The 20,093-nt window shown below is 57.8% G+C and overlaps 1 protein-coding gene across 1 annotated transcript in view; it reads right to left on the reverse strand.

The window, feature by feature from the left end:
- The window catches only part of LOC147107959 (paired amphipathic helix protein Sin3b-like), a 97,351-nt gene that overhangs the window by 2,073 nt on the left and 75,185 nt on the right, over nt 1-20,093 (reverse strand). The window contains exons 9-12 of the mRNA XM_086005976.1: nt 11,269-11,442; nt 9,563-9,655; nt 9,102-9,196; nt 2,953-3,157 (exon numbers count right to left, since the gene is read on the reverse strand). Coding sequence (XP_085862102.1) covers nt 2,953-3,157; nt 9,102-9,196; nt 9,563-9,655; nt 11,269-11,442 — 567 coding nt within the window. The remainder of the gene's footprint in view (nt 1-2,952; nt 3,158-9,101; nt 9,197-9,562; nt 9,656-11,268; nt 11,443-20,093) is intronic.

The raw sequence follows: 20,093 nt of genomic DNA on the forward strand, positions 1-20,093 counted from the left end.
GCGAGCGAGGGAGGGGCAGAGAGCGAGCGAGGGGGGCAGAGAGCGAGCGAGGGGGGGCAGAGAGCGAGCGAGGGAGGGGCAGAGAGCGAGCGAGGGGGGGCAGAGAGCGAGCGAGGGGGGCAGAGAGCGAGCGAGGGGGGCAGAGAGCGAGCGAGGGGGGCAGAGAGCGAGCGAGGGGGGCAGAGAGCGAGCGAGGGGGGCAGAGAGCGAGCGAGGGGGGCAGAGAGCGAGCGAGGGGGGCAGAGAGCGAGCGAGGGGGGCAGAGAGCGAGCGAGGGGGGCAGAGAGCGAGCGAGGGGGGGCAGAGAGCGAGCGAGGGAGGGGCAGAGAGCGAGCGAGGGGGGCAGAGAGCGAGCGAGGGGGGGCAGTGAGATAGTCGAGGGTGGGAGGAAAAAGGGGAGAAGAAAGGAGAGTAGAAACAGAGAATGAAAATAGCAGCGTCAATGGTTGTACCAAAAAGTAAACAAATTCACTCCGTGTGCAATTCACTTCGGAATCCGAGTGACAAACGAACCGCGCCCCCCACACTGCAGTGCGAGGGAGCTGCAGATATCAAACACACAACCACATCATCTAATGATACATCAATAAAAACTCTGAGGTGAGGGCATCAGGACTGGGAACAGAACAAATTCCATATCGTGCATCCACTGCCCCCTCAAACACTCCCAGGGCAGGTACAGCACGGGTTAGATACAGAGTAAAGCTCCCTCTACACTGTCCCATCAAACACTCCCAGGGCAGGTACAGCACGGGGTTACATACAGAGTAAAGCTCCCTCTACACTGCCCCCTCAAACACTCCCAGGGCAGGTACAGCACGGGTTAGATACAGAGTAAAGCTCCCTCTGCACTGTCCCATCAAACACTCCCAGGGCAGGTACAGCACGGGTTAGATACAGAGTAAAGCTCCCTCTACACTGTCCCATCAAACACTCCCAGGGCAGGTACAGCACGGGGTTAGATACAGAGTAAAGCTCCTTCGACACCGTCCCATCAAACAGTCCCCAGGGCAGGTACAGCACGGGTTAGATACAGAGTAAAGCTCCCTCTACACTGTCCCATCAAACACTCCCAGGGCAGGTACAGCACGGGGTTAGATACAGAGTAAAGCTCCCTCTACACTGTCCCATCAAACACTCCCAGGGCAGGTACAGCACGGGTTAGATACAGAGTAAAGCTCCCTCTACACTGTCCCATCAAACACTCCCAGGGGCAGGTACAGCAGCGGGTTAGATACAGAGTAAAGCTCCCTCTACACTGTCCCCATCAAACACTCCCAGGGCAGGTACAGCACGGGTTAGATACAGAGTAAAGCTCCCTCTACACTGTCCCATCAAACACTCCCAGGGCAGGTACAGCACGGGTTAGATACAGAGTAAAGCTCCCTCTACACTGTCCCCATCAAACACTCCCAGGGCAGGTACAGCACGGGTTAGATACAGAGTAAAGCTCCCTCTGCACGGTCCCATCAAACACTCCCAGGGCAGGTACAGCACGGGTAAGATACAGAGTAAAGCTCCCTCTACAGTGTCCCATCAAATACTCCCAGGGCAGGTATAGCACGGGTTAGATACAGAGTAAAGCTCCCTCTACACTGTCCCATCAAACACTCCCAGGGCAGGTACAGCACGGGTTAGATACAGAGTAAAGCTCCCTCTGCACTGTCCCATCAAACACTCCAGGGCAGATACAGCACGGGTTAGATACAGAGTAAAGCTCCCTCTGCACTGCCCCCTCAAACACTCCCAGGGCAGGTACAGCACGGGTTAGATACAGAGTAAGATAAAGCTCCCTCTACACTGTCCCATCAAACACTCCCAGGGCAGGTACAGCACGGGTTAGATACAGAGTAAAGCTCCCTCTACACTGTCCCATCAAACACTCCCAGGGCAGCTACGGCACGGGTTAGATACAGAGTAAAGCTCCCTCTACACTGTCCCATCAAACACTCCCAGGGCAGGTACAGCACGGGTTAGATACAGAGTAAAGCTCCCTCTACACTGTCCCATCAAACACTCCCACGGCAGGTACAGCACGGGTTAGATACAGAGTAAAGCTCCCTCTGCACTGTCCCATCAAACACTCCCAGGGCAGGTACAGCACGGGTTAGATACAGAGTAAAGCTCCCTCTACACTGTCCCATCAAACACTCACAGGGCAGGTACAAAACAGGTTAGATACAGAGTAAAGCTCCCTCTGCACTGTCCCATCAAACACTCACAGGGCAGGTACAAAACAGGTTAGATACAGAATAAAGCTCCCTCTACACTGCCCCATCAAACACTCCCAGGGCAGGTACAGCACGGGTTAGATACAGAGTAAAGCTCCCTCTACACTGTCCCATCAAACACTCCCAGGGCAGGTACAGCACGGGTTAGATACAGAGTAAAGCTCCCTCTACACTGTCCCATCAAACACTCCCAGGGCAGATACAGCACGGGTTAGATAGAGAGTAAAGCTCCCTCTACACTGTCCCATCAAACACTCCCAGGGCAGGTACAGCACGGGTTAGATACAGAGTAAAGCTCCCTCTACACTGTCCCATCAAACACTCCCAGGGCAGATACAGCATGGGTTAGATACGGAGTAAAGCTCCCTCTACACTGTCCCATCAAACACTCCCAGGGCAGGTACAGCACGGGTTAGATACGGAGTAAAGCTCCCTCTACACTGTCCCATTGATGGGTCTCAGCCTCCAGCTCAGAGCAGCAACGGCTGGTGCCCTCAATTTTCCAGCCCTGCCACCAACTCCTCTTCTCTTTCACTGGTATGAATGAAGGCAACAGGGAATGGCGGCGGATGGGGAGGAGGCTGCTCTTTATTGCACCTGTAACACAAGCTTGGGGGTGGGGTGGTGGGGGGGAAAGAGTAATTCAGACAAAGTGTGTTGCCACATTCTGAGGAAACAGAACATCTGATGTTTGAGAGTGTACATGTGACAGAGCGATTACCTCGCGAGCCCGGTGCAAGGCTCCACACCGGTACATGAAGTCCTCAGAGTTCATGACGTACACCAGCTTGTGAGTGTTGAGCTTAAACTTGCAGTCGATGCTGTTGGAGTTCTCCACACCCAGGCAGCGTTGCCTGCTGTTCCTGCTCTCATTACGCATCGACAGAAACTGCTTCTGTTGCCACTTACGGAATTTCCGAAGATTTCTACAAAACACGGAAGATGTTTGAACATCCATGAAATTCTACAACGAAACCTTTCCTTCCTGTCTGTGCCTGCAACATTCCCATTTAAAGGCAGAGCGGACCCGAAAAATATCAGTGTACAGTGGTCAGATTAATCAGGGGTAATGGGGAATATACTCCTGATTCTGTACACGGGGCAGTGTTATCGGGCAGCACGGTGGCATAGTAGTTAGCACTGTTGCCTCACAGCGCCAGGGACCCGGGTTCGAATCCGGCCTCGGGTGACTGTCTGTGTGGAGTTTGCACATTCTCCCTGTGTTTGCGTGGGTTTCCTCCGGGTGCTCCGGTTTCCTCCCACAGTCCAAAGATGTGCAGGTTAGGTTGATTGGCTATGATAAATTGACCCTTAGTGTTAGGGGGATTAAATACAGGGGGTTACGGGGATGGGGTGGGATATGTGTTGGTGTAGGGGTTACGGGGATCGGGTGGGATATGTGTCGGTGCAGGCTCGATGGGCCGAAATGGCCTCTATCTGCACTGTGGAGTTTCTGTGATTTCTGAATGGGGAATATACTCCTGATTCTGTACTGTACACGGGGCAGTATTATGAGGATATGGGGAATATACTCCCGATTCTGTACTGTACACGGGGCAGTGTTATCGGGGTAATGGGGAATATACTCCTGATTCTGTACACGGGGCAGTATTATCGGGGTAATGGGGAATATACTCCTGATTCTGTACTGTACACGGGGCAGTGTTATCGGGTAATGGAGAATATACTCCTGATTCTGTACACGGGGCAGTATTATCGGGGTAATGGGGAATATACTCCTGATTCTGTACTGTACACGGGGCAGTATTATCGGGTAATGGGGAATATACGCCTGATTCTGTACTGTACACGGGGCAGTGTTATCGGGTAATGGAGAATATACTCCTGATTCTGCACTGTACACGGGGCAGTGTTATCGGGATAATGGGGAATATACGCTTGATTCTGTACTGTACACGGGGCAGTATTATCGGGTTATGGGGAATATACTCCTGATTCTGTACACGGGGCAGTATTATCGGGTAATGGGGAATATACTCCTGATTCTGTACACGGGGCAGTGGTAAACCACTGTTAACCTGTACATTCCTGTGTGGTAAACCACTGTTAACCCTGTACAAGTCCAGGCATGTCTCAGCCCCTGGCTCCACCCCTAAGCCCGGGTATAAAGGTGACTCACCACCCTTCCCCCGGGAGCTCTTAGGATGGATTCACTAGCAGAGGCATGCTCTAGTTCTTAGTCAATAAAAGCCTACTTCATTAAGTCCATCTCGTAGTCTTTGGTATTGTTGATAGCGCATCAATTTTATTGACTAATTTTCAACATGGAGCAAATCTTGAAGCCGGAACGTTTAGGCCTGGATCCTCAAGCAGCAGATGCAGCCAATAACTTTGAACACTGGCTGAGCTGTTTCGAAGCCTTCCTGGAGGCCTCCAGCACTACTGTCACTACAGATGACGCGAAACGGCTTGTCTTGAACTCACGGGCGAGCCACCGAGTCTACTCGATCATCCGAGACGCCACAACTTACGCGGCCGCCATCGCGACGCCAAAGGAACAATACGTGAGGCCTGTTAACGAGGTCTACGCCAGACACCTCCTGGCTACCCGAAAACAGCGCCCCGGGGAATCGGGCGCTGAATATTTACTGGCACTGAGAGTCCTCGGCCGGGACTGTAATTGCAAAGCGGTGACGGCCAAGGAATGCACGGAAGACCTGATCCGAGACGCCTACGTAGCCGGCATCAGGTCCAACTATACTCGGCAGAGGCTGCTGGAACAGAGGGGGCTCGACCTGCAGAAGACGGTGGCCCTCGCTAACTCGTTAGACGTGGCCCTCCAGAACATGGACGCCTACCCCCCTGGCTGGATGGCCACGTGGATGCCACGGGAGCAGCCATCTTGGGACCCAGTAAGGCCACAAGCCGCCAGCAGCCTAACTACAGCTGCAATGACCAGAGGCCAGAAATGCTACTTCTGCGGCCAGGCCAAGCACCCCAGACAGCAATGCCCAAAGGACGCGACCTGCTCCAAATGCGGCAAGAAAGGCCACTACGCGAGAGTGTGCAAGGCGAAATCGACCCCCAATTCCAGCAGCGCCGCGTGTGAACCGTACAGGCCGCCATTTTGGACCCCACCAACCACGTGTGAGCCGTGCGGGCCGCCATTTTGGACACCACCAGCCGAGGGGGAGCCGCCATCTTGGACACCATCTCGGGACCAGGCCCTCGGCGCGGGCGAATACTACAGCGACCCACCGACCTCGACGATGGCCTCCATCACCCTGGACCAATCTAGGCCCCATCAACTAGCCAGGTCCATGATGAACGTAAAGGTAAATGGCCATGCCACAAATTGTCTTTTCGACTGCGGAAGCACGGAGAGCTTCATTCACCCCGACACGGTGCGACGCTACTCCCTATCGGTTATGCGCACACGCCACCAGGTCTTTATGGCCTCAAAGTCCCATACGGCGGACGTCGGCGGCTACTGTGTAGCGACTCTGACAGTGAACGGCGTGGAGTACAGAGATTTTGAATTCCTCGTCCTGCCACAGCTCTGCGCTCCCGTACTGCTAGGATTAGACTTCCAGTGCCATCTGGAGAGCGTCACGATGGCATATGGCGGGCCCCTGCCCCCACTTACAGTCTGCAGCCAGCAGAATTTAAACACGGCGCCGCGCAAAGTATGCAGCCTGTCCACCCTGAAGGTCAAACCCCCCCCGTTGTTCGCTAACCTCGCCAAAGACTGCAAGCCAATTGCTACTAAAAGCAGGCGGTACAGTGCCGGGGATAGGAGCTTTATTAAATCAGAAGTACAAAGACTCCTGAGGGAAGGGATTATCGAGGGCAGCACCAGCCCATGGCGAGCCCAAGTGGTGGTAGTAAAGACAGGCGAAAAACAGCGGCTGGTTATTGATTACAGCCAGACGATCAATCGATACACGCAATTAGACGCATACCCACTTCGCCGCATATCTGACATGGTCAACCAAATAGCACAATACCGGGTATTCTCAAAAATTGATCTGAAGTCGGCATACCACCAGCTCCCCATCAGGCCCGAGGACCGCCAGTACACGGCCTTCGAGGCTGACGGTCGCCTCTACCACTTCCTCCGAGTCCCCTTCGGCGTCACCAACGGGGTCTCGGTCTTCCAAAGGGAGATGGACCGGATGGTTGACCAGAACGCGCTGCAGGCCACCTTTCCCTATCTAGACAACGTCACCATCTGCGGCCATGACCGGCAGGACCACGACGCCAACCTAGAAAAATTGCTCCGTACGGCCCAACGGCTGAATCTGACATACAACAGAGAAAAATGTATGTTCCGCACCACACGCCTCGCTATTCTTGGCTGCGTGGTGGAAAACGGAGTCATCGGCCCCGACCCCGACCGAATGCGCCCCCTCCTGGAACTACCCCCCCCCCCCCCACTGCCTAAAAGCCCTGAAGAGATGCCTAGGGTTCTTCTCTTACTACGCCCAGTGGGTGCCCAACTATGCGGACAAAGCCCGGCCCCTCATCAAGTCAACCTCCTTCCCCCTGACGGCAGAGGCCCGTGCGGCCTTCACCCTCATAAAAGAGGACATTGCGAAGGCCACAATGCACGCAGTGGATGAGTCCATCCCTTTCCACAATGCACGCAGTGGATGAGTCCATCCCTTTCCAAGTGGAGAGCGATGCATCCGACTTCGCCCTAGCCGCAACCCTTAACCAGGCGGGGAGACCTGTGGCCTTCTTTTCACGGACCCTCCAGGGCCCCGAAATTCGACACTCCTCAGTCGAGGAGGCCGCCCAGGCGATAGTGGAGGCTGTACGGCACTGGAGACATTACCTGGCCGGTAAAGGTTTCACCCTGCTCACTGACCAACGGTCAGTAGCATTTATGTTTAACAACAGACAAAGGGGGAAAATCAAAAATGATAAGATATTGCGGTGGAGGATCGAGTTATCCACCTACAACTACGATATCTTATACCGGCCCGGGAAACTTAATGAGCCCCCAGACGCCCTATCCCGTGGGACATGTGCCAATGCACAAGTCGATAGGCTACGGACCCTCCACAATGATCTCTGCCACCCGGGGGTCACCAGGTTCTTCCACTTTATTAAAGCTCGCAACCTGCCTTACTCCATCGAGGAGGTCAGGACCATGACCAGGAACTGCCAGGTCTGCGCCGAATGCAAACCGCATTTTTATAGGCCAGACAGGGCACACCTGATTAAAGCCACCCGCCCCTTCGAACGTCTCAGCGTCGATTTCAAGGGGCCCCTTCCCTCCTCTGACCGCAACACGTACTTCCTCAATATTATTGACGAGTACTCCCGTTTCCCCTTCGCCATCCCCTGCCCGGACATGACCAGCGCCACAGTCATCAGGTGCCTCCACGACCTGTTCGCCATATTTGGCTTCCCCAATTACATCCACAGCGACAGGGGCTCGTCGTTCATGAGCGACGAGCTGCGCCAGTACCTGCTCGAGAAGGGCATAGCCACGAGCAGGACTACCAGCTACAACCCCCGGGGTAACGGACAGGTAGAGAGGGAGAACGCAACGGTGTGGAAGACCACCATGCTCGCCCTAAAATCCAAGGGCCTCCTAATCTCCCGCTGGCAAGATGTCCTCCCCGATGCGCTCCACTCCATACGATCACTGCTCTGTACTGCCACAAACGCCACCCCTCACGAGAAGATGTTCGTCTTCCCCAGGAAATCCACCTCGGGGACATCACTACCGCCATGGCTGACGTCTCCGGGACCCGTCCTGCTCAGGAAACACGTGAGGAGCCATAAGACGGACCCCCTGGTCGAAAAGGTTCACCTCCTCCACGCCAACCCACAGTACGCCTACGTGGCATATCCTGACGGGCGGGAGGACACAGTCTCAATTCGAGACCTCGCACCCTCAGGTACCACCCGAAACACCATCGATCACCATCCACTACCTCCACCCACCACCACTACCCACGACGCACCACCGGGGTGTCTACCACGAACTGACGACATGCCGGTGCCATCCCTACCCCGAGAGGACAACACGCCAGTGCTCCGTCCCACGCGAGAAGCGGCCGCGGGCAAAGAACCGCCGCAACCGGCACCACGAAGATCATTACAGCAGACAAGACCCCCGGAGAGACTTTCGTATACGAACTTTTGAAACACTTCACCCCGCCGGACTCTTTTTTAAACGAGGGGTGAATGTGGTAAACCACTGTTAACTCTGTACATTCCTGTGTGGTAAACCACTGTTAACCCTGTACAAGTCCAGGCATGTCTCAGCCCCTGGCTCCACCCCTAAGCCCGGGTATAAAGGTGACTCACCACCCTTCCCCCGGGAGCTCTTAGGATGGATTCACTAGCAGAGGCATGCTCTAGTTCTTAGTCAATAAAAGCCTACTTCATTAAGTCCATCTCGTAGTCTTTGGTATTGTTGATAGCGCATCAAATGGGGAATATACTCCTGATTCTGTACTGTACACGGGGCAGTATTATCGGGTAATGGGGAATATACTCCTGATTCTGTACACGGGGCAGTATTATCGGGTAATGGGGAATATACTCCTGATTCTGCACTGTACACGGGGCAGTGTTATCGGGGTAATGGGGAATATACTCTTGATTCTGTACACGGGGCAGTGTTATCAGGGTAATGGGGAATATACTCTTGATTCTGTACACGGGGCAGTGTTATCGGGGTAATGGGGAATATACTCTTGATTCTGTACACGGGGCAGTGTTATCGGGGTAATGGGGAATATACTCCTGATTCTGTACACGGGGCAGTATTATCGGGTAATGGGGAATATACTCCTGATTCTGTACACAGGGTCTGAAGCCGATACAAAATCCAGTGCAGGCATGTGAAGAGAGATGAACAATGCTTGGAGCAGCTGTGTGTGAACTCACCTGGGTAAAAACACTGGTTTATAAAAGAATCCATCGGTCTGTTCAAACTGTAGAGCCTCCGGGCCAGCATACTGCTCCATGTAGCTTGTTAAATTCTGTCAATGAGAAGAGTGAAGGGGGAGAATTACAGTGAACGTTGACAGCCAGCTGTGCAGCACCTCCAGTGGCTCAGCGAGCAGCTGGAACGCAAGGAGCAGAAACAGCAGGCGCGGGAAAGCTCAAACAATAACGGTGCTGGCATAAATGGGAGAGCTCATTCAAGGAGCCGGCACAGGCATGATGGGCCGAATGGCCTCCTTCTGTGCATCAGTCTATGATTCCAACGCAATAAAACATTCCGGCCAAAATAAGAGTATTTAAAACACACTTCCCGAGGCTCTCGGGTACGGCACTGGGAAACTGTAGGAAGGGCTCGGGGCTCGCGCCGACACCGCGCTCAGGGGTGAGGAACGATCTCTCACCTGCAGCTCCAGTGGGTCGTCCGAAGGGGCCTCCTCAGTGTCCAATAGCTCGATTGTCATGGAAACATGTCCCTTACTCTGGATAAACATAATCTGTGGCAAAAAGTGACACGAATTCAGTGTGCGCCAGCAGTGTGATTCACAACCTCCATCACCTGCCCTCCCCCATCTCCACAGTCACCCTCCGCCCAGCCCCATCCTCCCCTAACCTCGCCCTCTAACACCAGCCTCCTCACTAACCTCGCCCTCTACACCCAGCCTCCCCCTAACCTCGCCCTCTAACCCCAGCCTCCCCCTAACCTCGCCCTCTAACCCCGGCCTCCTCACTAACCTCGCCCTCTGACCCCGCCCTCTGACCCTAGCCTCCTCACTAACCTCGCCCTCTAACCCCAGCCTCCTCACTAACCTCGCCCTCTAACCCCAGCCTCCTCACTAACCTCGCCCTCTAACCCCAGCCTCCCCCTAACCTCGCCCTCTGACCCCGGCCTCCTCACTAACCTCGCCCTCTGACCCCAGCCTCCTCACTAACCTCGCCCTCTAACCCCAGCCTACCCTAACCTCACCCTCTAACCCCAGCCTCCTCACTAACCTCGCCCTCTAACCCAAGCCTCCTCACTAACCTCGCCCTCTAACCCCAGCCTCCTCACTAACCTCGCCCTCTAACCCCAGCCTCCTCACTAACCTCGCCCTCTAACCCCAGCCTACCCTAACCTCACCCTCTAAACCCAGCCTCCTCACTAACCTCGCCCTCTAACCCAAGCCTCCTCACTAACCTCGCCCTCTAACCCCAGCCTCCTCACTAACCTCGCCCTCTAACCCCAGCCTCCTCACTAACCTCGCCCTCTAACCCCAGCCTCCCCCTAACCTCGCCCTCTGACCCCGGCCTCCTCACTAACCTCGCCCTCTGACCCCAGCCTCCTCACTAACCTCGCCCTCTAACCCCAGCCTACCCTAACCTCGCCCTCTAACCCCAGCCTCCTCACTAACCTCGCCCTCTAACCCAAGCCTCCTCACTAACCTCGCCCTCTAACCCCAGCCTCCTCACTAACCTCGCCCTCTAACCCCAGCCTCCTCACTAACCTCGCCCTCTAACCCCAGCCTACCCTAACCTCGCCCTCTAACCCAAGCCTCCTCACTAACCTCGCCCTCTAACCCCAGCCTCCTCACTAACCTCGCCCTCTAACCCCAGCCTCCTCACTAACCTCGCCCTCTAACCCCAGCCTCCCCAACCCCAGCCTCCCGTCAGTGACAAGTCCGGGTGTGACACACTGACAGCTCTTGCATTGTATAAATAAGATGACTGACAGTTCCCAGCGCAGTGAATCCGTTACTTTGTTTTGTTCGCTCTCCCACCGATCGACAGTCGAATCCACAGACTTTGCGCCCATTACACCTCTGTTCCTTTCCTCCCATGTTAGTCCTGTCAATGCACCTTGTGCTGTTTTGCATTGCTCATGTTTCTGACTGTGTTGTCGGAGTCTCTGCCCTCACACCGTGAGGAGTGCTGAAACAACGGCCACAACTACCCCTTCCCCAAGCAGGCTCTGAAGGCTTCATTCCAAACCACCAATCAACAAGCGCTCATTCACAACAGAATTCACGGAAACTTTCCTTTCTGTCGCTGGGAAACAAAGTGCCCGGGGCACAGCTCCTGCACCCAGCGCAGATCAGCGGAAAAGTCACGGCTTTTAGCAAGCGCTCCTTACCTTGAAGCAGTTTTCATCCTGCATGATGCGCTCGGCCTTCAGTTGGTAGGCCGCTTCCAGGTTTGCTCTGACGCACTGCGAGGGTAAACTCCCACCAGCTGCTCCTCGCTTCCGCTCACTCAGGTAAACCTCTGTCGTCTGTACACATACATCGTCACTCACCAGGTGCTGCAGCTGTGGGAGGCAAGAGACAGTGAGAGACACGGCACGCTGGAGACAGGCTCGCACTGAGAGACACAGCACACTGGGCACAGGCTCGCACTGAGAGACACAGCACACTGGGCACAGGCTCACACTGAGAGACACGACACACTGGGCACAGGCTCGCACTGAGAGACACGGCACACTGGGCACAGGCTCGCACCGAGAGACACAGCACACTGGTCACAGGCTCGCACTGAGAGACACGGCACACTGGGCACAGGCTCGCACTGAGAGACACAGCACACTGGGCACAGGCTCGCACTGAGAGACACGGCACACTGGTCACAGGCTCGCACTGAGAGACACAGCACACTGGTCACAGGCTCGCACTGAGAGACACAGCACACTGGTCACAGGCTCGCACTGAGAGACACAGCACACTGGGCACAGGCTCGCACTGAGAGACACAGCACACTGGGCACAGGCTCACACTGAGAGACACAGCACACTGGGCACAGGCTCGCACTGAGAGACACGGCACACTGGGCACAGGCTCGCACTGAGAGACACAGCACACTGGGCACAGGCTCGCACTGAGAGACACAGCACACTGGGCACAGGCTCACACTGAGAGACACAGCACACTGGTCACAGGCTCGCACTGAGAGACACGGCACACTGGGCACAGGCTCGCACTGAGATACACGGCACACTGGGCACAGGCTCGCACCGAGAGACACGACACGCTGGAGACAGGTTCGCACTGAGAGACACAGCACACTGGGCACAGGCTCGCACTGAGAGACACAGCACACTGGGCACAGGCTCGCACTGAGATACACGGCACACTGGGCACAGGCTCGCACGGAGAGACACGACACGCTGGAGACAGGTTCGCACTGAGAGACACAGCACACTGGGCACAGGCTCGCACTGAGACACGGCACGCTGGAGACAGGCTCGCACTGAGAGACACAGAACACTGGGCACAGGCTCGCACTGAGAGACACAGAACACTGGGCACAGGTTCGCACTGAGACACAGCACACTGGGCACAGGCTCGCACTGAGAGACACAGCACACTGGTCACAGGCTCGCACTGAGAGACACAGCACACTGGGCACAGGCTCGCACTGAGACACGGCACACTGGGCACAGGCTCGCACTGAGAGACACGACACACTGGGCACAGGCTCGCACTGAGAGACACAGCACACTGGGCACAGGCTCGCACTGAGAGACACAGCACACTGGGCACAGGCTCGCACTGAGAGACACAGCACACTGGGCACAGGCTCGCACTGAGAGACACAGCACACTGGGCACAGGCTCGCACTGAGAGACACAGCACACTGGGCACAGGCTCGCACTGAGAGACACAGCACACTGGGCACAGGCTCGCACTGAGAGACACAGCACACTGGGCACAGGCTCGCACTGAGAGACACAGCACACTGGGCACAGGTTCGCACTGAGAGACACAGCACACTGGGCACAGGCTCGCACTGAGAGACAGCACACTGGGCACAGGCTCGCACTGAGAGACACAGCACACTGGGCACAGGCTCGCACTGAGAGACACGGCACACTGGGCACAGGCTCGCACCGAGAGACACGGCACACTGGGCACAGGCTCGCACTGAGAGACACGGCACACTGGGCACAGGCTCGCACTGAGAGACACAGCACACTGGGCACAGGCTCGCACTGAGAGACACAGCACACTGGGCACAGGCTCGCACTGAGAGACACAGCACACTGGGCACAGGCTCGCACTGAGAGACACAGCACACTGGGCACAGGCTCGCAATGAGAGACACAGCACACTGGGCACAGGCTCGCACTGAGAGACACGGCACACTGGGCACAGGCTCGCACTGAGAGACACGACACACTGGGCACAGGCTCGCACTGAGAGACACGGCACACTGGGCACAGGCTCGCACTGAGAGACACGGCACACTGGGCACAGGCTCGCACTGAGAGAAACAGCACACTGGGCACAGGCTCGCACTGAGAGACACAGCACACTGGGCACAGGCTCGCACTGAGAGACACAGCACACTGGTCACAGGCTCGCACTGAGAGACACGGCACACTGGGCACAGGCTCGCACTGAGAGACACAGCACACTGGTCACAGGCTCGCACCGAGAGACACAGCACACTGGGCACAGGCTCGCACCGAGAGACACAGCACACTGGGCACAGGCTCGCACCGAGAGACACGGCACACTGGGCACAGGCTCGCACTGAGAGACACGGCACACTGGGCACAGGCTCGCACTGAGAGACACGGCACACTGGGCACAGGCTCGCACTGAGAGACACGGCACACTGGGCACAGGCTCGCACTGAGAGACACGGCACACTGGGCACAGGCTCGCACTGAGAGACACGGCACACTGGGCACAGGCTCGCACTGAGAGACACAGCACACTGGGCACAGGCTCGCACTGAGAGACACAGCACACTGGGCACAGGCTCGCACTGAGAGACACAGCACACTGGGCACAGGCTCGCACTGAGAGACACGGCACACTGGTCACAGGCTCGCACTGAGAGACACAACACACTGGGCACAGGCTCGCACTGAGAGACACGACACACTGGAGACAGGCTCGCACTGAGAGACACAGCACACTGGGCACAGGCTCGCACTGAGAGACACAGCACACTGGGCACAGGCTCGCACTGAGAGACACAGCACACTGGTCACAGGCTCGCACTGAGAGGCAGCACACTGGGCACAGGCTCGCACTGAGAGACACAGCACACTGGGCACAGGCTCGCACTGAGAGACACAGCACACTGGGCACAGGCTCGCACTGAGAGACACGACACACTGGGCACAGGCTCGCACTGAGAGACACAGCACACTGGGCACAGCTCGCACTGAGAGACACGGCACACTGGGCACAGGCTCGCACTGAGAGACACGACACACTGGTCACAGGCTCGCACTGAGACACAGCACACTGGGCACAGGCTCGCACTGAGAGACACAGCACACTGGTCACAGGCTCGCACTGAGAGACACAGCACACTGGGCACAGGCTCGCACTGAGAGACACAGCACACTGGGCACAGGCTCGCACTGAGAGACACAGCACACTGGGCACAGCTCGCACTGAGAGACACGGCACACTGGGCACAGGCTCGCACTGAGAGACACAGCACACTGGTCACAGGCTCGCACTGAGACACAGCACACTGGGCACAGGCTCGCACTGAGAGACACAGCACACTGGTCACAGGCTCGCACTGAGAGACACAGCACACTGGGCACAGGCTCGCACTGAGAGACACAGCACACTGGTCACAGGCTCGCACTGAGAGGCAGCACACTGGGCACAGGCTCGCACTGAGAGACACAGCACACTGGGCACAGGCTCGCACTGAGAGACACAGCACACTGGGCACAGGCTCGCACTGAGAGACACAGCACACTGGGCACAGCTCGCACTGAGAGACACAGAACACTGGGCACAGGCTCGCACTGAGAGACACAGCACACTGGGCACAGGCTCGCACTGAGAGACACAGCACACTGGGCACAGGCTCGCACTGAGAGACACAGCACACTGGGCACAGGCTCGCACTGAGAGACACAGCACACTGGGCACAGGCTCGCACTGAGAGACACAGCACACTGGGCACAGGCTCGCACTGAGAGACACGGCACACTGGGCACAGGCTCACACTGAGAGACACAGCACACTGGTCACTGGCTCGCACTGAGAGACACGGCACACTGGGCACAGGCTCGCACCGAGAGACATAGCACACTGGGCACAGGCTCGCACTGAGAGACACGGCACACTGGGCACAGGCTCGCACCGAGAGACATAGCACACTGGGCACAGGCTCGCACCGAGAGACACAGCACACTGGGCACAGGCTCGCACTGAGAGACACAGCACACTGGGCACAGGCTCGCACTGAGAGACACGGCACACTGGGCACAGGTTCGCAGAGAGACACGGCACACTGGGCACAGGCTCGCACTGAGAGACACGGCACACTGGGCACAGGCTCGCACTGAGAGACACAGCACACTGGTCACAGGCTCGCACTGAGAGACACAGCACACTGGGCACAGCTCGCACTGAGAGACACGGCACACTGGGCACAGGCTCGCACTGAGAGACACAGCACACTGGGCACAGGCTCGCACTGAGAGACACAGCACACTGGGCACAGGCTCGCACTGAGAGACACAGCACACTGGTCACAGGCTCGCACTGAGAGGCAGCACACTGGGCACAGGCTCGCACTGAGAGACACAGCACACTGGGCACAGGCTCGCACTGAGAGACACGGCACACTGGTCACAGGCTCGCACTGAGAGACACAGCACACTGGGCACAGGCTCGCACTGAGAGACACAGCACACTGGTCACAGGCTCGCACTGAGAGACACGGCACACTGGGCACAGGCTCGCACTGAGAGACACGGCACACTGGGCACAGGCTCGCACTGAGAGACACCGCACACTGGGCACAGGCTCGCACCGAGAGACACAGCACACTGGACACAGGCTCGCACTGAGACACAGCACACTGGGCACAGGCTCGCACTGAGAGACACAGCACACTGGGCACAGGCTCGCACTGAGAGACACAGCACACTGGGCACAGGCTCGCACAGAGAAACAGCACACTGGTCACAGGCTCGCACTGAGAGACACAGCACACTGGGCACAGGCTCGCACTGAGAGACACAGCACACTGGGCACAGGCTCGCACTGAGAGACACAGCACACTGGGCACAGGCTCGCACTGAGAGACACAGCACACTGGGTACAGGCTCGCACTGAGAGACACGGCACGCTGGAGACAGGCTCGCACTGAGAGACACGGCACACTGGGCACAGGCTCGCACTGAGAGACACGGCACACTGGTCACAGGCTCGCACTGAGAGACACGGCACACTGGGCACAGGCTCGCACTGAGAGACACAGCACACTGGGCACAGGCTCGCACTGAGAGACACAGCACACTGGGCACAGGCTCGCACTGAGAGACACGGCACACTGGGCACAGGCTCGCACTGAGAAACACAGCACACTGGAGACAGGCTCGCACTGAGAGACACCGCACACTGGGCACAGGCTCGCACTGAGAGACACAGCACACTGGGCACAGGCTCGCACTGAGAGACACGGCACACTGGGCACAGGCTCGCACTGAGAGACACGGCACACTGGGCACAGGCTCGCACTGAGAGACACAGCACACTGGTCACAGGCTCGCACTGAGAGACACAGCACACTGGGCACAGGCTCGCACAGAGAGACACAGCACACTGGGCACAGGCTCGCACTGAGAGACACAGCACACTGGGCACAGGCTCGCACTGAGAGACACAGCACACTGGAGACAGGCTCGCACTGAGAGACACCGCACACTGGGCACAGGCTCGCACTGAGAGACACGGCACACTGGGCACAGGCTCGCACTGAGAGACACGGCACACTGGGCACAGGCTCGCACTGAGAGACACAGCACACTGGGCACAGGCTCGCACTGAGAGACACAGCACACTGGGCACAGGCTCGCACTGAGAGACACAGCACACTGGGCACAGGCTCGCACTGAGAGACACAGCACACTGGTCACAGGCTCGCACTGAGAGACACAGCACACTGGGCACAGGCTCGCACAGAGAGACACAGCACACTGGGCACAGGCTCGCACTGAGAGACATAGCACACTGGGCACAGGCTCGCACTGAGAGACACGGCACACTGGGCACAGGCTCGCACTGAAAGACACAGCACACTGGGCACAGGCTCGCACTGAGAGACACGGCACACTGGGCACAGGCTCGCACTGAGAGACACGGCACACTGGGCACAGGCTCACACTGAGAGACACAGCACACTGGGCACAGGCTCGCACTGAGAGACACAGCACACTGGGCACAGGCTCACACTGAGAGACACGGCACACTGGGCACAGGCTCGCACTGAGAGACACAGCACACTGGGCACAGGCTCGCACTGAGAGACACGGCACACTGGGCACAGGCTCGCACTGAGAGACACAGCACACTGGGCACAGGCTCGCACTGAGAGACACAGCACACTGGGCACAGGCTCGCACTGAGAGACACAGCACACTGGTCACAGGCTCGCACCGAGAGACACGGCACACTGGGCACAGGCTCGCACTGAGAGACACAGCACACTGGTCACAGGCTCGCACTGAGAGACACGGCACACTGGGCACAGGCTCGCACTGAGAGACACGGCACACTGGGCACAGGCTCGCACTGAGAGACACAGCACACTGGGCACAGGCTCGCACTGAGAGACACAGCACACTGGGCACAGGCTCGCACTGAGAGACACAGCACGCTGGAGACAGGCTCGCACTGAGAGACACGGCACACTGGGCACAGGCTTGCACTGAGAGACACGGCACACTGGGCACAGGCTCGCACTGAGAGACACAGCACACTGGGCACAGGCTTGCACTGAGAGACACGACACACTGGGCACAGGCTCGCACTGAGAGACACAGAACACTGGGCACAGGCTCGCACTGAGAGACACAGAACACTGGGCACAGGCTCGCACTGAGAGACACAGAACACTGGGCACAGGCTCGCACTGAGACACAGCACACTGGGCACAGGCTCGCACTGAGACACGGCACGCTGGAGACAGGCTCGCACTGAGAGACACAGCACGCTGGGCACAGGCTCGCACTGAGACACAGCACACTGGGCACAGGCTCGCACTGAGACACGGCACGCTGGAGACAGGCTCGCACTGAGAGACACGACACACTGGGCACAGGCTCGCACTGAGAGACACAGCACACTGGGCACAGGCTCGCACTGAGAGACACAGCACACTGGTCACAGGCTCGCACTGAGAGACACAGCACACTGGTCACAGGCTCGCACTGAGAGACACAGCACACTGGGCACAGGCTCGCACTGAGAGACACGGCACACTGGGCACAGGCTCGCACTGAGAGACACGACACACTGGGCACAGGCTCGCACTGAGAGACACAGCACACTGGGCACAGGCTCGCACTGAGAGACACAGCACACTGGTCACAGGCTCGCACTGAGAGACATAGCACACTGGGCACAGGCTCGCACTGAGAGACACGGCACACTGGGCACAGGCTCGCACTGAGAGACACGACACACTGGGCACAGGCTCGCACTGAGAGACACAGCACACTGGGCACAGGCTCGCACTGAGAGACACAGCACACTGGGCACAGCTCGCACTGAGAGACACAGCACACTGGGCACAGGCTCGCACTGAGAGACACGACACACTGGGCACAGGCTCGCACTGAGAGACACGACACACTGGTCACAGGCTCGCACTGAAAGACACAGCACACTGGGCACAGGCTCGCACTGAGAGACACAGCACACTGGGCACAGGCTCGCACTGAGAGACACAGCACACTGGGCACAGGCTCGCACTGAGAGACACGACACACTGGGCACAGGCTCGCACTGAGAGACACAGCACACTGGGCACAGGCTCGCACTGAGAGACACAGCACACTGGGCACAGGCTCGCACTGAGAGACACAGCACACTGGGCACAGGCTCGCACTGAGAGATACAGCACACTGGGCACAGGCTCGCACTGAGAGACACAGCACACTGGTCACAGGCTCGCACTGAGAGACACGACACACTGGTCACAGGCTCGCACTGAGAGACACGACACACTGGGCACAGGCTCGCACTGAGAGACACGGCACACTGGGCACAGGCTCGCACTGAGAGACACAGCACACTGGGCACAGGCTCGCACTGAGAGAAACAGCACACTGGGCACAGGCTCGCACTGAGAGACACAGCACACTGGGCACAGGCTCGCACTGAGAGACACAGCACACTGGTCACAGGCTCGCACTGAGAGACACGGCACACTGGGCACAGGCTCGCACTGAGAGACACAGCACACTGGGCACAGGCTCGCACTGAGAGACACAGCACACTGGGCACAGGCTCGCACTGAGAGACACAGCACACTGGTCACAGGCTCACACTGAGAGACACAGCACACTGGGCACAGGCTCGCACTGAGAGACACGACACACTGGAGACAGGCTCGCACTGAGAGACACAGCACACTGGGCACAGGCTCGCACTGAGAGACACAGCACACTGGTCACAGGCTCGCACCGAGAGACACAGCACACTGGTCACAGGCTCGCACTGAGAGACACGGCACACTGGGCACAGGCTCGCACTGAGAGACACAGCACACTGGGCACAGGCTCGCACTGAGAGACACAGCACACTGGGCACAGGCTCGCACTGAGAGACAGCACACTGGGCACAGGCTCGCACTGAGAGACACAGAACACTGGGCACAGGCTCGCACTGAGAGACACAGAACACTGGGCACAGGCTCGCACTGAGACACAGCACACTGGGCACAGGCTCGCACTGAGAGACACAGAACACTGGGCACAGGCTCGCACTGAGAGACACAGAACACTGGGCACAGGCTCGCACTGAGAGACACAGAACGCTGGGCACAGGCTCGCACTGAGCGACACAGAACACTGGGCACAGGCTCGCACTGAGACACGGCACGCTGGAGACAGGCTCGCACTGAGAGACACAGCACGCTGGGCACAGGCTCGCACTGAGAGACACGACACACTGGGCACAGGCTCGCACTGAG

Source organism: Somniosus microcephalus, chromosome 13 (genome assembly GCF_052327205.1).
Source record: "Somniosus microcephalus isolate GS21.2 chromosome 13, FLI_Smic_1.0, whole genome shotgun sequence".
NCBI lineage: Eukaryota > Metazoa > Chordata > Chondrichthyes > Squaliformes > Somniosidae > Somniosus > Somniosus microcephalus.